The sequence below is a fragment of the Heliangelus exortis genome, chromosome 19, assembly GCF_036169615.1.
Source record: "Heliangelus exortis chromosome 19, bHelExo1.hap1, whole genome shotgun sequence".
Lineage (NCBI taxonomy): Eukaryota > Metazoa > Chordata > Aves > Apodiformes > Trochilidae > Heliangelus > Heliangelus exortis.
This window is the reverse complement of record NC_092440.1, coordinates 12,798,208-12,814,769: the sequence shown is the minus strand read 5'-3', so window position 1 is coordinate 12,814,769 and position 16,562 is coordinate 12,798,208. Positions and strand designations below refer to the sequence as shown.

The window sequence follows — 16,562 nt, the reverse complement described above, 5'->3', positions numbered from 1 at the left end:
AGGGGCTTCCTCAAACTGCACATCATGGGAGCTGCAGAGACTGGCCTGGCAGCAGGGATTCACAGCATAAACCTCCAGGACAGGCTGAGCCAGGTCAGGGGAAGGAGCTGAGCTCTCATCTCAAATTCTGGTTTGAATCTCCTGCTGACATCTGTGTTAGGATCTGCAGGGAGAGCCCTCTTCAGCAGCCAGGCTGCAAGTATGGTTCCTTCTGTTAGCAGCCCTCTGAGAAGGGAAAAATAAGCACAGAAAAGGAGGTTAGGACTTAAACCTGAGCATCATCATCATCATCATCACCCCTGGTCTGGGTGCTTTACAGGGAGGTGCAGGGCTGGTCTGTGTGGGAGCAGGAGGTGGTGAGTGTTCCAGCATCACACCTGGGAGGAAGTGCTCAGAGGCAGAGAATGGGCAGCACTCCCATTCCTGGTGCTGATTTCACCTTCTTTGTGTCCCTCCTCACCTAGGTTTGGCCTCCTGCTCTCTGATGGGGTGAAGTCAGAGTCACAGGCTCTGTCCTTCCTCTTCTCCACTGAGTTCCTCCCACTCAGCTGTGGGGTTTCAGCTCTGGGTTTGGTCTCTGCTGTGCATTTGGCCTCCAAGCTCACTCTGGTACCCCAGTCTCCATTCTTCTTCTTTCTGGGTTCAGCCTCCCAGTAGGATCAGCCTCCCACTTTGCAATGTGTCTCTCATCCTTGCTCCAACCTCTACCTTGTGTGTCCCTACACTTCTTTTGGTACCTGCAGCAGCCTCCATCTTCCTGTGTGCCTCCTGCCCTGGGCACTGTCCTCCCACCCTCCTCCTGACCCCCATCCTTTGGTGTCCCACGACTGATGCTGAGGCCTCCTGCCCCTGTTTCATCCTCACCTCTGCTCTGGGCTGCAGCTCTTATTTGGCCTCCAGTGTTCAGTGGGCCTCAGCTCTCTTGGTTCAGCCTCCAGGTCTTGTTGGTTCAGCTCAGAGTTCCTCAGCCCTCCTTTTGCCCTCCTGGGCATCCCGTGCCTGGCTCAGCCTCTGCTCTGGGCTCAGCCCCCATGCTTGGGTCAGCCTCAGCTCTGTCACAGACCTCCCTCCCTCGATTCTCCCTCCCACGAGCAGACCTGCAGACACAGGACGTGGCCCTGGCCCAGCTCAGGGCTCTTCTGTCCTGCCCAGTGCCTAATTACATCTGTGTTAATTGCAGGGCTCCAAGCTGGAGAAGCAGAGCAGTGTGTCTGAGAGCGACTACGATAACCCCCCCACCCCTCTGGAGCTGGAGGAGACAGGGTAGGTGGCCTGGGCACTGCCAGCTCCCAGTCCCACAGGACCTTGGTTTTGGTCAAGACAAACCTCTGCCTCAGAATCACAGAATTACAGAATGACAGAATCATTTGGGTGGAGGGAAAGGAGCTCTGAGATCATCAACTCCAACCCTTGATCCACTCCCCCCATGGTTCCCAGACCATGGCACATTCAGTCTCTTCTTAAAACCCTCCAGGGATGGAGAATCCACCCTCTCCCTGGGCAGCCCATTCCAATGCCTGGTCACCCTCTCTGGAAAGAATTTCTTCCTAATATCCAACTTAAAGGCTTAGGTTGGATATTAGGAAAAGATTCCTAAGCCCATGGCCTCTTGTCTTGCTGAGAGTTGCCTGGGAGCAGAGCCCAACCCCCCCCTGGCTCCAACCTCCTTTCAGGGAGTTGTAGAGAGTGATGAGGTCTCCCCTGAGCCTCTTCCAGCCTCAACAAGCCCTTGTTCCTTGGCAGGTCAGGCAGGAAGGGTCGGCAGAGGAGCATCATCTGGCAGGGGGAGGGATCCATCCCTGAAGACACCGACACAGCCCCCAGCTCCAGTCTGCCCAGCACAGAAGATGTCATCAGGAAAACTGAGCAGATCACCAAGAACATTCAGGAGCTGCTGAGAGCAGCACAGGAGAACAAGCATGACAGGTAAGGGGCTGGAAGAGCTCTGGAGCTGGTGAGAAAAAAAGAAAGAAAATTCTTGAAAATTCTTGTCCCTCTTTGCAGAGGGACAGCCACGGCCCCTGGGTTGACACCTCCTGAAGGTGTTGGGGTGTGGTGCTTCCTGATGCAGGTTGGGTGAGCAGGGAGGAGGGACCAGTGCAGGCATCAAGTCCTGCTGCAAAATAAGTGTTGGTTTGTATGCACATCAGATGTGTTCCACACAGCCTGGTTCCTGCCAAGCTGGAACTTGGATCTTCAGACCTCCATGTCCTTGGGTAAGGACACCCCACAGAAGCCTGACAGTGACACCAAATCTGGTGTCAGGAAAAAATCATGAAGGCAGGGAAAAGTTGGCTTTTCTGCTGAAATATTAGTACAGAAAACATACCTACAAAGGCTGTTTTGAACTCCTGGGTTTAGGCAGGCATAGCTGAGCACCAGGACACAGCTCATCAGCACATCAGGTAGTGTGCAGCATCAGCTCCCTCGGGGAGCTTCTGGCCCAGCTGAACAATTAATTTCCAGACCAGCCATGAGTAAAAGTGATACTGCCCTTGACTGATCATCATCAGGTGGTGCTCTGGTGAGGGCTGTAAATAGAGTTACCTCTTCCCAGGTATTAGGAGCAGGTTTTAGGTCTGGAACAGATTTGGTTTCCAGGAGAGCTGAGCTTGCAGGTCCCACCCTCTGCCTCCCCTCCCGAGCTCTGTGCCCGCCGTGCCTGTGAGCAGCAGCTGGTGATGTGTGCTCAGCCCTCACTTCCTGCCTTGCTGAGAGGAGTGCACAACAATGGGGCCACTTTTGTTCTGTGTTTTTTCCTTCTTGTACTTTTCTATTTTTAGAAGGGTGAGCTCGGCCTCTCCTCGGGCTGAATGGTGACTTCTTACGTGTTTGTGCTGAGATCATTGCCCTTGTCTGCAACCTTTTCCACTCCAGTCCCTTGTTGCTTGTTTCTCACAGAGAAGCAACAGCAAGAGAAGCTTTTAAGAAGTTTGTTTTTTATGTGGATCACAGTTTAGCTAGTAGCTGAATTGTATTTTTTTTTAATTATTCAAAGAAACAAGTGCCAAGTACCTAGCTTTTGCTGCTAAATTGAATATTTAAGAAACCTGCTATGTTCTTTGTTTTCTCTTCTGTACCACTCATGAAGTAGGGTGTTTGCCAGTACTTAGATGAGTACAGTCTTGCAAAACACTGAACTGTGAAGCTGCTGTTCTTTGTTTTCCTGTCCCTTGGCTTTGTCTCAGCGGGCTGAGAACGGCAGAGTCTGGGGCATGGAGGAGCTGGAGCTGCCTTGTTCCTCCAATCCCTTCTTGCAGCTGGGGCATCATGGCCCCTTCTCCAAAGGTCACGGATGTAATGAGACATCTTCCAGGCTAGTGCTGGCAACACTGCAGCTCACACTGCAGATTTCACACTGCAGCTCCCACACTGCAGCTCCCACACTGCAGCTCCCACACTGCAGCTCCCACACTGCAGCTCCCACACTGCAGCTCCCACACTGCAGCTCCCACACTGCAGCTCCCACACTGCAGCTCCCACACTGCAGCTCCCACACTGCAGCTCCCACACTGCAGATTTCACACTGCAGCTCCCACACTGCACGGAGAATCAAAGAGTAACAAAATGATCCAAGAATATCATCTATTAATGAAATTCCTGTTGGTTGTTTTGGGGTTTTTTTCTCACTTTCTTCCCTTCTTTTCCCTCTGCTCAACTGGCCAAGCAGACCCTTGTTACGTGCAGGTATTCTGAAGCTCAGACATAGCCTGGGCTGCTTCAGCACTCTGGTGCCCTGGGCTGAGCCAGCTCCCCTGCAGCCTCTGACCATCCCGCAGCCCGGCCCTGCCTCCTGGTACTCTGACCTCTGTCCCTGCCTCCCAGGCACAGTGTCCTTTCTCTTTCTGTCTGCTGCCTCTGTCCCTCACACACTACCTGCACTGGGGTCCTTGAAGGTGATGCATGAAATGCTCTGGGTGGGAACAGAACCTGTGGAGAGTCAGGAACCCCTTTGGTGGAAGCTCCCAGGGGTGATTTGATAGGGAACAGAATGGCAGCCTGGAGCTGGGACTGTCTCTGGCTTTAGAGAGATGCTCCTGGCTCTGTTCTGTTTATTGTCCATCAGGATGAATTACCACAGCTAACAGCACAATGTCTGGCTGCTCCTTCTGTGGGACACACAGCTGAAGTTTCATGGTCCCTGACCTGCAGCATCCACACCTGACAGCTTAGGCCCTCCTGTTTGTACAGCTGATCTGCCAAGTGAGGTCACTGGTGTCTTGAAACAATGAAAAATATGTTTATCTAGTACCTTCCATCAGGACCAGAATCTTGTTTGTTAGTTCCTAAAATGCCAATCCCATTTATGTGAGGTGTTCTTTAAAACAGAGCTTCCCAAGTTCTAACCCCAGGTGTTACTGCTAGTGACAAATATCAGGGTTGGAGCAGGAGTTACTGCTAGTCAGGGATTCTTTTTTCCAAGCTGTCCCTACTCAAGTATCCTACTGCAGGGTGTGTAAACTCAATAAATGTCAGCTTATTCCATGAGCTTGCAGAGATTATAAAATAAAGCCATTCCTCCAAGACACACTGTGCTTCTGCAGCTAACCTAGAGAGCATAATATGAAATATGTGACATTAGTCTTGGTCTCTTTCATACAATCCTTGTGGCTCTCTTCCCCTCTTAGTCAAGGGTTTAATCAGGAAACTTCTGAACCAGGTAAGGTGCTGTTCAGAGTGGCCTCCAGGGAGCAAATTAATTGAGTAGCAGGATGGGAATTGCACTGACCTTGGGATGTCCAGTTTTAGTTTATGTCCAAGAACCCAGGTGACTTCAGACACACAGCAGTGCTTCTCTGCAAAGCAATTTTCCTGCATTGCCAAAATGACCCCAGTGTGTGGCTGCTTCCTCAGTGCCTTTGCCTGGTTTTGCACCTCTGGAACTGCAAGGTGACTGCACAGTAACTGGGAGGGTGGGGTTTTGTTGTCTGGTTTTGCTTCAAAAGGCAGCAATTTGCCATAATCCACAGATGCTGAACATTTTTCTGTGATTTTTGAGATTCCCCTGCTGAAGACTGAATCGTGTTGACTTAACTCATGCTGAAACTGAGCCCTTGAAGCATGAAAGAGTCTTCTGAAATTAGACTTTTGACTGACCACACTAACACAGCCCTTCAGAGCAGCTTATGTACTAAATAGTTTTAAGATCTGTTTTGAATGGATCAGTTTTCATTGGGTAAATGCATCAGCAGTGGCATCTAGGAGGACTAATGGAATCTGCCTTTGTTTTCTGAGCTAACTCCATGGAATCACTGAATATTTAGTAACTCACACCTGCTGGAAGTAGTTGGTCTGGAGATGCATGGATCTGTAAGCTCTGTGTGAGAACTCTGGGGGGTTTATGTGTGTGAATGAATCCAAGAAGGCATCCTGGTGTTCTGAAGTTACCTTCATCTGGTGTTTTACCTTTAGTTAAGCTTCACCAGAAGAGCAAGGTAGGGATTCTGCACTGGAAGTTGGGCACATTCCCTTCTCCAGTGTCTCACCTTCCCCCTTGGGAAACAGGAAAAGGGCAAAATGTGCCTAGTGCTGCATTTCTGGTTTAAACTGATAATGAACTGATAGAGGGACAGAAATAAACCCCCTTGGAACCAAGGTGTGTCCTCAGTGTCTGGCTCTGCAGCAAACTGCAGCCTTTTGTTACAGAGCAGGCTCAGAGCTCAGCTGAGAACTCCTGGGTTACAGAGGTCAGGACTCAGTGTTGGAATACAATTTTTTGGAGTTTATTGTGTTTTGGTAACTTAGGTACAAAGTGGTTGTTTTATTATATTTTTTTTTAAGGCTGCTACCTTGTACCTTGGAAAAGAAGTGCAGGAAAATTGTCTTGCTTCAGAGGTGCAGACAAAACAGCCCTATAAATATCAATACTTGGCTGTTAAGTTATTTTTAAGAATTTGGAGGGTAAGAATTCAACTCTGAAACATCAAATCAGCTGAAACGCCTTTAGTTTTTTTAACTTTGCTTCAGAGATTACTGGATATTTTTAGCTGCTCAGATCCTTAGCAGTTTTAAAACTCTTGCCTCATGCAGGAGTCCTTTCAAAACAAATGGACAGAAATTTCCCTAAAATGGCAGCAGATTTCTCAGATCCCACATTCAGTGTTGTGCTTTTTTTTAATTCGCTTTTGCTTGTCAACACTGCACCAAGGAAGAAAGCTGCTGGGTTTTTTGGGGCTTTTTGATTTATTTTTTTTTTTTCCAAAAGCACCTCTGTGTCCCCAGATTTTGCTTCAATATTTTCAAGCTGCAGAATTTTTACTTTCCTTTGTGTCTGACTCACACAAAGCAGTTTGCTTGGCCATGCTCTCCCACACGTACCAGCACAGTGTGTTGCTGTGCATACCCTGAACAGAAAGAGTTGAGTTGAGCAATTTTCTGCACAATTTGGAGACAAGTTCTAACATCTGAATAGCTGGGTGGGGGGGAAATTAGGAGATGTGAGCCTGGTAATTAATGTGCAGTTAATATTCACAGACACGTTCCCAGAATTGCAGGCAAACCCAGACCTTTTCTGACAGTGTTTGGTGTGACAGGTGTGGATAGTTATTCCTTCAAGCAAAGAGTCATCAAAGAGTAAGGAAAACTTAGGAAATCCTTTCCCACTGTTGATTAATTCCTGCAGTCACATAGCTGTAGACATCTTTGTGCTGAGGAACATTGAGGTGAAGACTCATTGTGTTGCACTCCCTCCTTCACTTGCCTTCAAAGATAGTTGTAGAATAGATATGGGGGGTTTTGTTACTCAGTTGTTTTTAGAATAATAGCCACTGAGTAGTGAGTCTGGAGAGGAAGGGGTGTCTTTACAGAGTGAGTAACAAATGGCATCTTTTTTGCAGCTATATACCATGCTCGGAGAGAATACACGTGGCAGTAACAGAAATGGCAGCTTTGTTCCCAAAAGTAAGTACCTTGCAGCACTGAAATGTTCCTGGCCTCATTCCTGGCCAGTAGATTTCAGTAGACAAAAACCCAGAAGTTGAAGGTAGGGAGAAATGAGATGGGAAAGGGCTCATTTGTCAATCCAGGCCTTTAATTTTACTCTTGAACGTAAAACTCTCAAGGGTTGCACGTGGTTCCTCCAAAACTGGAGCCTAATTGCATCTGACTTGAGGAGCTGTGGGGTTATAGGGCAGCTTTGCCAGGCTTGTGTGTGTCCCAAGGTTCCAGCTGGATGCTGCTCCCAGGATTTCTTACTTGCAGGTGTGTTTGGATCTGTTACCCACGTAGCAAAGCAAGCTGTTCCTGCACAGCAGATTTTAGGGAGGGAGATCTCAGTGACTGAGCTTTTGTAAGGTCTTTAAAAATGGAAGGAAGACCTAATGCTGCTCTGTGTGTCTGAACAGATTGTCTTGGACACACTGTGCCCTGCTGGCAGACAGGGTGTGGGCTGGGGAGCACTGAGCAGGCACTAGAAAACTTGTATGAGTAAGTTACTAAATAAGAGGGTGAAGCAGTGTTGCCTGCCTGCTGCCTGGCAGCAGCTTGAAACGGCCCTGAGCTGAGAGAGGAGAAATTCCAGGAACTTGTTCCACCCCTGTCCCTGTGATGTTGTGTGAGCTCTCCCAGCACAGAGATGTCAGTGCAGGAAGCAGCTGATGCCCCTCATTAAAGACCACTTGTCAGCCACAACTGGCTAATTAAAAGCCACCCTGGAAAGGGTTTTGTTGTTCTGTCAGAGCCCAACTTCTGCTTTTCCTTTTCCCAGAAGCCCAAGTCTGAGCTGGTGAGGACTTCCTTGCGCCTGCTGACCTCTAGTGCCTACAGACTGCAGTCAGAGTGCACAAAAACCCTGCCCGTGGAGACCTGTCCCACCACAGACATCCAGCTGGTCACCCAGCAGGTCATCCAGTGTGCCTATGACATTGCCAAGGCTGCCAAGCAGCTGGTTACCATCACAACCAAAGAGAACAACAACTGAGTCACACTTGGCTTTTTAGTCTTGGCTTTTTTTTTTTGTTGGTTTTTTTTTTTTTTTTTTTAAAAAGGTTGGATCTCAAATAAAGGTGTGGAACTATTCAACTTTTTTATGAGGAAAAACTAAAGGGGGCAAGAAACTTTTTTTTTTTTTTTTTTTTTTAAACTCAGTATTATTTTTGCATGTTTTCTAACAACTTTATGATTAATTTAACCCACTGCCTTATTTTGTGCCTGTGTTGCCAGTTTAGTTACAGATAATTAGCATGTTGCAAATAGCTGTTGAGCCAATAGCACATCCCAGCCTTGTACCAAGCTGGATTTTTTTTTCCTTGGGGACACCTTCTGCTTGCAGATTCCTCTTGCAAACCTCTCTCTGAAGCCACCTGCATGTGTCAGGGCAGAGCCTCCCCTCTGCTTCTCCATCCTGGACCCTCACATGCCCCTGGCTGAGAAACCTGCAGGCTCCCAAAGCTCCAGGACTGTAACTGCTCCCCAGCAGGAAGAAGGCTGTGATCCCCCTGATGGGATAAGCCCAATATTATCTGTTCCCATATCAACTGTTGTGCAATAATATGTTTTTAGTCTGCTAAAAGAGTAGTAGTTGTGAGCATCTGAGCTTTTTACATGTAACTATACCAGGTCTTTGTCACTTTATCCGTTTTTGGAAGGAATTTGAAACTTTATAGTTATTTCTTTTAGTTGTCACTATGCCATTAATATATATGTTTGATGTTACTTTAGGGCATTAGTGGTTAAAATATTATCCTTTGTTTCTGATTTCAATAATTCATTCTTAAGTTTCCTGCAGAATTTTGCTGTCATCCTCAAGGCACCATCTTCTTTGCAGCAGCATTGCTCAGAAACTCAAGATGCAATTTCACTCAAGATTTCTGTGATAGTTGAAAAAAAAAAAATCAAAAGCAAAACCAAAAAAAAAAGGAAGTTAGATGAATGCCAGTGCAACAGCAGCTGTGTCTGCCCTAGCATGTGACTTCTGTACCTCAACATATCCAAATGTGAAACACTTCCTGTAAGTTTTATACAAAATCTATCAAAATTTTACAAGCTTCACATGGAGTAACCCATGCCAGGCTGCCTGTCAGAAAGGTGGGTGACAAACATCCATGTCTTTCAGGTTTTATCAGGTTTTTTTTTTTTTAATCTTTCAGGTTTTATCATTCACAATAGCTCCCAAAACTTCCCAAAATGTCTCAGTCCATAATTTCAAAAATGAGAGGTTTGAGGAAGCCTGTGGAGGTAAAAAAACCACTGCAGTTCAGTGTCTGGTTCCTTCTCAGATCACAGTGTTTGTACTTACATCTGAACACCAAGTGCCATAAACCAGTGCTGGGTTCCTGCATGTTGTCATCTGCTCCATTTTTAAGCAGTGCAAGGTCGAGGGAGTAGATGACAACCCAATAATTAACATTATTGTAGGTTTGGGGTTTGTTTTTTTTTAGTTCCTCTCTGCCCTTCTGAATTCTGGAACTGTCTCTAAACTCAGAGAAATGCAGACAGGCTCTGTGATCAGAACTTTTGTAAAACCTACTTTGGAATTATGCTACTGGCAATTAAATATATTGATAATTAGGAACTTTTCCCTTCAGTGGGCAGCAGATGGTCATTGTAAACCTCTCAGGACCCCACTGTCCACTTTCCCTCAACATATCACACCTGCTTTCCCCAGCAGGGCAACACTGAGGTGTGGTTTAAGTTATCACTTGTTTTAACTTCCCTCTGTACCAAACAAATGTGTGCTCTGAGAACTGCAAGCCCTGGTTCCAGCTACACAGATTTTCTAAACCCCAGGACTGTGCTCCTCAAAAGACTTTGCTCTGAAAACATGGCCAGTTCTTAGCTGATTTCCAGTCTGTCACCTTAACAGCATTTCTGGTCAGTTCCCCCCAACAAATGTCTGTTCTAGGTTTGTTACAATCTCTCTTTTTTTTTTTTTGTTTTTTTTTTTTTTTTTTTTTTTTTTTTTTTTGTTTTTTTTTTTTTTTTTTTTCCCTGATAATCAAACTTGCTCTTTCTTTACAAAATGCTGCACAGGAAAGTAAAAAACTTTTTGCCTTTTTCCAGAACTTGTATTTATTAGTGTCATTCTGTCTGTACAATATTTTTGACTTAATCTTTTGTTTACAGTATTACTATAAAATGCTAAAACTCCTTCAGTGTGGAAAATTATTTGGGGTGAGAGGATCTGAACAGGCCACAGCAGCTGCTGCTTGGGGACTCACTGTAAGCTGGAATCACCCACATTAACAGCAAGGAGTCAAGAGCAATAAGCACCTGAATTTCCCCTCCTTTTGTTGCAGCAGTTTGTTAAGGTAAAGAAACAAATGGTTGTTCATGTTGAAATTGCTCATTATTTATGAAACAAGTTTAAAGAAAAAAAAAAAGCACTTAATGGAGTCTTGAGCACCTTCTGGGGAGGAACTGGACAGGTCAGGAATTGCTGCTCCAGCACACTGGATTTGCAGTGGGTTTTGAATTATGTCCTGGAAGCCACCTGGGCACCCCCTGTGTCTCCAGAGTTGGAGTCTGACACCTGCCCAGCAGCCACAGCCTGTCCTGGGGTGCAGTTCCCACCCCACAGGGGGCACAGAGCCTTTCCTGGTGCAGATCCCAGGGGTTTGTTCAGTGGCTGTGCTGCCCTGGTACTAAAATACAACATCCCAGCTCTGCAGATGGAGCAGTGGAGCAGCTCAGTCCTCTCAGGATGCTCAGCCCTCTGCTTCCAAATCTCCAGTAGAGATTTGTTCTTGTGTTTAGCTGGGTCACAAGTAAATATTTTCAGAAATCTGGGTGTCTGTCATTATGGGCTGTTCCAAAGACACTGTTATTTCCTTGATTCTTCAGTCTGCAGCTGCATTTGGTGCTTGTTCCTCAGGTGCACAGGACTCAGGTCCAGGCTGCTCTGGGGTAGCTGTAGAGCTAAGGGGGGCAAAACAAAGATTGTAGCCACTGCACAGGCTCTGCACCTGCACTGCTCAGCAGGCAGCTTGTGAGAGTTCAGAGCAGCCCCCAGGGAAAGGCAGCAGTAATATTTCAAAGCTGATAACTCTAGGGGAGTTTCATTTCCTTCCAGCTTTCTCTGACTTGAGTAACCCCTGGCCAATAAATGACAGAGCTGACTGACTGCTCAGAGTTTTGTGTGAAAAATCTCATCTGCTGGGCACGTGGCCTGGATCAGCTGGCTCAGTTCAGGTTTTTAGAGCCAGGGAAAGCATGGCAGGAGATGGGAAGCCAGGGAGCAGCTGAGATGTGCTGTACCAACTGCACCAGTGCAGCTGGCACTGCCAGGAATTAGAACATTGGGGCAGTAGCAACAAAAATTAAAAATTGGGACGGAAAGCATCACAATCAGCAAAAGCAATTTACAAGAGAGAATGATAGAGCTCGGTTAGAAATAGCCCCGGGGGAAGGAGGGGGAGAGAAGCAACCACAGTGTGATTGTCACCTGTGTCCCGGTGTCCCCACACCCTTACCCTGCTGCGGTGCCCCCTCTCTGCCATGTGCCCGGCCTCCTGCCGCACCAGCTCCTCCCAGCGCTGCCGGGCTGCCCGCTCCTCTGCCTCCTCCTCCCTCTGACGCTGCTGCTCCTCACATTCCCGTTCCCGGCGCTCCGACAGCTGGGAAAGGAGGAGACGGAGCTGTCAGAGGGAGATGGAGCCCGGAGCCAGGCGGCTGGGCTCGGGGAAGCTGCTGTACCTGTGCCTCCAGCTCCTGCCTGCGGGCTGCCTTCAGCTCCTCCTCCTGCTCCCTCTCTTTCCTCCTCTGCTCTTTTGCCTCTTCCAGTTCTCTGATCAGCTCCTCTCGGTACTTTATGGACTCCTCCTGAGCTCTTCTGTTTAACTCCATCTTCTCCTGGATCTGGCGCTGCCTCCCTGCAAGGACCTGGGGGACAGGAGATGAGGCAAGAAAGGGGTGAGCCTGAGGAGCACAACTGAGGAAACTGCAGTGCACACAGTTAAACAATCCTCAAAAATTATAAAAAAAAAAGTATCAGACAAGCAGAAAACTTCTGCCCTAATGCTGTGAGGGTGACAGCTGAACAATGGCTTCACCTCAGTCATCAGGCGATCTCTGGCCTTCTTCTCCCTTTCCCATTCTTCTTCCCTTTTCTCCCACACTTTTTTAGCTTCTTCTCTAAAGGAGAGAGAGGAAGAATTATCTCTAAGGTTACTACTTACAGTGAAACCCCCTCTGTATTCTCCATGGGGGTAGATGAGCTGCCCTGTGCATTAAAGGAGCTCTCAGGTTTGTCTTCCCATGTGCTCCTGGGCCACCCCTGCTGTGCTGTGTCAGAACAGCTCTGCTGGAAAGCTGAGGATTCCACAAACCTTCCCTCTGCAACAAAACCTTTAACTAAACCATGGTGGTGGTGTGTACTGGTGAGGATTGCTCTCTGAACTGGGGGGAGCGTGAGGTGAAGCTGAGGCAGCTTTTACCTACAAGCTCTGAGACACAAAATGAAACAAAATGGGTGTTTTTGGGGTCACTCAGACTAAACCCCTCTGAGGTGCTAGCACATGGAATGAGCAGGCAGAGCTGCTGGACCTGCCTGCCCAACCAGCCACTGCTTCTAACACCCACTCCCAGCAACCAAACGTGAATTCCAGCCAGGCAGGGACATCCAGCACACACACAGATGATGCTCACTTAAAAATAGTCTGGAGCTGAGCCTCCCTCTCCTTTTCCAGCTGGAGCTGTTCCTCAATGACACCTTTCATCCAGGCAGCATCAGCCACAGCTCGCTGTCTGCGCGCGCACCGGCGCTGCTGATCCTCATCTTCCTCCTCCAGGAGGGACAACAAGATCTGTCGGTCTGTCTCCTGCAGGAAAAACACAAGATTAACACCTTCCAGCAGCCTTCCAGCCCAGGCACAGGGCTGCTCTCTACAAATCACTGGTGACACTCAAGGGTGTGCTGAGGACGCTCAGTCGGCTGCCTTCCCCGTGATCTTTTTGCTGCAGAAGCTGGAAGGGGTTTCCTGACTGATTATCCCCAGGCAGCAGAGGCAGATGCACAAATAAAACACCAAGAACAAGTTTCCTCAGCACACAGGGTCCAGAACATGGAAATCAAGGGGTGCTTTCTCTTACCAGCTCCTGCTGGATCTGCTGGGCTCGTCTCTGTAGCTGCACCTCACACTGATGCTTCAAAAATCGCCTGAAGGAGGAAATGAAGGAAATATTCAAATATTCATCATGACTCTGATGCCTGATGATGAACACCAGCACTCAAAAAATACATCTATGGCAGCCTAACGTGTGGGCAACAGAGGCACCTGCTGCCACTAACACCAACCCAAAGCAGAACTGCATCAGATGTCTTTGCTCATAGGCTGTTCTGGATCCTTCCATCAAAAAATAAATATTTACAGCCCAGCCCAGCTCCCTGGAACACCTCCCTGTGCTGTGGGTACTGACAGAGGGAGAGCTGCTGCCCCAGTCCTGCTGAAACAACCTTCCCTCTGTCTCATACCCAAGCTCTTTCTTCTTCCGCTGCTCTTCCATTTTTTTCCTTTCTTCCTCCAAGTTCTCCAGCTCCCACTGCTGCTTTAACAAATTCTCTTGTTCTTTTTTCAGCTTTCTTGCCTACAAGGGAACAGCAACCACCAAGGAAGAATATATATATATAGAAGCTTTGTACCCAAGCTTGTACCTTGTTTTTCTCCCCTGCAAGCAGCCAAAATCCTCCTTGCAGCAAATATTCCACACTTAATTTGTGGCTCACAGCACAAGGGACACCATGAGGAGCCCCAGCAGACAAAGCCTTTGACCTAAACCTGTCACACAAGTTTCTGCAAACCTTTTTCTCAGCTGGTACAGCACAAAAATAGTGCTTATATTTCAAGGGAAGCAAATAAAAGCTACCAGAATGCAGGGAACATGCCAGTGTTCAGGGGAGAGGTTTACATTGCTACCAGGAATTAAGTGACAGGTAAATTTTGTTCCAGACTTAATCTAGTGGAAAGCTGGAGGGAAGAGCTCAGGCCAGTGTTGCTGAATTCCCAAGTCAAACAATGAATTTCCTTCTCAGATGAGCAGAAGCTGAAGATTACCTCTGTCTCCTGTAATTTCAGCTCTTCCATTTGTTGCAGCAGCCTCTCTGCTTGCTGCTTCTCTTCCACCCGACGTTTCTCCTCCTCTTGTCTCATTCTTTCCAGCGCTTCCCTTCGAGCAGTTTCATATTCATTTTCATAACGTTTTTTCTCTTCAAGTTCAGTTTTTTCTTGCTTCCCCAGCCAAAAGAACACACGGTGTTTAAGGTGAGGTGCAAACAATCACCAGGATCCCCAGGACCACCCCGACATACCTTGTTTTTTTGCATTATCTGATCACCCCAAGCCTCCACCACGTGCTTCTTGTGCAGCTCCGACTCCACCTGTGGGTGACAACAGATGCCACGAGTGCCAGAGCCTCCCCTGTCCCTTGGGATCCTCTCTAGAGCTCCTCCTGGCCCAGCTGCAGCCCTGCAGGATTTGCCTCAGCATGGGTGGGCTCCTTTGGGTGCCCACCAGCTCTGGGAAACATCAGAGTGACACTGGGGTCAGAGCAGCAGAGGGGCAGAATAAAGGACCAGGAAGCACCAGGCACAGGGCAGGTTCAGCTTTAAAAAGCAGCAGGGACAGTTGTATCGTGGGCACCGAGGACACATTTCTGACTGGTTTAGAAAATGCCCCAACTCTGAGGGGGCTTCTTACACAGTGGAGCTGTTTTTTCTTTACCTTTTACTTATCAGAACTTAGGGCTCTGCTGTGCCTCGATTGACACCCGCGGTGTCCATCGCGTTAAAAACGGATTTAATAAACCACCCAGCAGCGGGGACTGCACGGGAAGCACCCTCACCTCCCGCAGCTCCGCGGTGTTTCTCTTCCAGCGCTCGTACAGCAGCTGCTCCGCCACCTGGAAACAAAAAGTTGGGTTTTCTCAGAACCCTGCAGCCCCCAGCGCTGCCAACCCGCGGCCCTTCCCTCCTCACCTTCCTCCTCCGCTCCTCCCGCCCGGCTCGCAGCTCCTCGCTCCGCTGCCGCATCCCGCCCAGCTCGGTGCCGCCGTCCCGCCGCAGCTCCCGCAGCTCCCCCGCCAGCGCCTCCCGCTCCTCCCCCAGCAGCCGCCGCAGTCTCGACCTCCGCTCCTCCAGCCGCGCCGCCGCCTCCTCCGCCTCCCGTAGCACCGCCGCCGGGCTGCGGGCGATACACCCGGGGGGAGTCACGGGGAGCGATCACCGAACCCCCCGGCCCGGCCCGGCGCGGCCTCCCCGTCCTGAACCCCTCGGCTCGGCCGCTACCTGGGTCTCGGGAGGACTCTGGGGTCGCTCCACCGCGCTTGCTGGTAGCAGTAAACGGCGTCCCGGGCGAAGGAGCGGCTGGCCCGCTCCCACTGCTGCCGGCTCCGCGTCTCCAGCTCCCGGCGCCGTTCCGCGGCCCAGCGCTCCGGGGCCCAGCCCCGCGCCATCGCCCGCCGCCCGCACCCAACGGCCGGCGCCATGGCAACGCTACGGGAGCCGCCGAGGGACACGCTGCGCAGAGCTCCGCGGGACGGGAGAGGGCGGCCGGGCCGGGCCGGGCCGGGTCGGGTCGGGTCGGGTCAAGGCTGGGGTGTTTGTTACGCTGTAAATATTTCAGGCGGGTTCAAGGTTTCTGTTTGCTGGCAGCACCCCCGCCACCGCGTCTTGTGCCAAACCCCAACCTGAGCCGGGATGGGCGCCGGGCACCGGCTGGGAGGAGGAGGAGGAGGAGGAGGAGGCGGCTGCCCCAGTTGTGCCCCCGCTGGGGACAGGCGGCTCCCGGCTCCCTCCTCCTCCCTCGGTATCGCCCCCCGACCCGTTCTTCCGGACCAGCCGGTAAAAACACCGGGACTGGGGCCCCGTCACCGGCAGATCCCGGCTGAGCCTCCCTTCCCGCTCCCTCTGCGGGAGCTGCCCTGACCCCCCGGCCCTTCCCCGAGGTGTTAATTAATCGCTCCCGGTTCAGGCTGCTTTGTTTTCCCAGCCGAGGCAGGGAAGGATACGCCACCCCGCTAGCTGCTCCCTATCAAAAATTAATTAATCTCCCCTCAATAATTAACAGCCGCCCTCCAGGAGCGCCGCGCCGGGCTGGGAGGGGCTGACAGGCGCTGGGTGTTTACGGGGCTGCTCCTGTTCCTCCCTAAACAGGGCCCGGAACACGCCAAGACCGAACCGCTCTGCCCGGAGCCGGGGCAGAACCGGGCTTGGGGCGGTACCGGGGGCTCCTGCGGCGGCCGAACCCGCGGGCCCGGCACGGGGGTAGGGGGGGTGGGGGTACCGCCCGGAGCCGCCTGTCCTCGGGGCGATGCCTCTGCCGGGGTGTCGCCCGGGGACGTGGCTCGGGTCGCCGGGGTTCTGCCGGGGCGTGGGGACCAGCGGGATGTTCCCAACGAGGCTGCTCGGCAGGTTGACAGGACCGTGATGGCAACCCGGGCCGCCCCGCATGCGGTGCGGTTCCCGGGGGCATCGGGCACCGGGGCTCGGGGGTGGGCAGCCCCCCGAGGCGGCACGACCGCAGAACCGAAGGAGCGAGCACCCGGAACCGGGGAGGCGCTACGCGGCCCAGCCCTCCGCCTCGGCAGACGGCCGCGGCTGGGCCGGCGGCGGGGCCGGGAGCCGGGCCCGG

At 50.5% G+C, this 16,562-nt stretch overlaps 2 protein-coding genes across 19 annotated transcripts in view; one reads left to right on the top strand and one right to left on the bottom strand.

Moving 5' to 3' along the window:
* Positions 1-7,953, top strand: part of GIT2 (GIT ArfGAP 2) — a 130,871-nt gene extending 122,918 nt beyond the window's left edge. For 8 of the 18 annotated variants that reach the window (XM_071763157.1, XM_071763145.1, XM_071763144.1 and 5 more), the window contains 5 exons: positions 1,181-1,263; positions 1,744-1,926; positions 3,671-3,796; positions 6,837-6,900; positions 7,706-7,953. In XM_071763157.1, coding sequence (XP_071619258.1) covers positions 1,181-1,263; positions 1,744-1,926; positions 3,671-3,796; positions 6,837-6,900; positions 7,706-7,918 — 669 coding nt within the window. In that variant the 3' untranslated portion in view covers positions 7,919-7,953. Of the gene's footprint in view, positions 1-1,180; positions 1,264-1,743; positions 1,927-3,670; positions 3,797-6,836; positions 6,905-7,705 lie in introns of all 18 variants that reach the window. The other 10 variants (XM_071763154.1, XM_071763160.1, XM_071763159.1 and 7 more) reach the window with 3 other exon arrangements.
* Positions 7,954-9,982: 2,029 nt separating this feature from the next.
* Positions 9,983-15,792, bottom strand: TCHP (trichoplein keratin filament binding). Its single transcript, XM_071763165.1, has 12 exons — positions 15,218-15,792; positions 14,909-15,113; positions 14,776-14,832; positions 14,243-14,311; positions 13,989-14,162; positions 13,409-13,521; positions 13,027-13,093; positions 12,583-12,755; positions 11,988-12,069; positions 11,632-11,817; positions 11,409-11,552; positions 9,983-10,854 (listed from the first exon to the last, which is right to left on the bottom strand). The coding sequence occupies exons 1-12, from the start codon at positions 15,415-15,417 to the stop codon at positions 10,822-10,824; spliced, it is 1,503 nt and encodes a 500-aa protein (XP_071619266.1). The 5' UTR covers positions 15,418-15,792; the 3' UTR covers positions 9,983-10,821.
* Positions 15,793-16,562: the final 770 nt, after the last annotated feature.

Coding starts and splice junctions, on each gene's coding strand:
- TCHP (XM_071763165.1), bottom strand. CDS start 15,417: ATGGCGCCGGCCGTTGGGTGCGGGCGGCGGGCGATGGCGCGGGGCTGG. Junction 13,094..13,408: donor CGGAAGAAGAAAGAGCTTGG/GTATGAGACAGA, acceptor TTCCTCCTTCAG/GCGATTTTTGAAGCATCAGT. Junction 11,553..11,631: donor GGCAGGAGCTGGAGGCACAG/GTACAGCAGCTT, acceptor CTCCTTTCCCAG/CTGTCGGAGCGCCGGGAACG.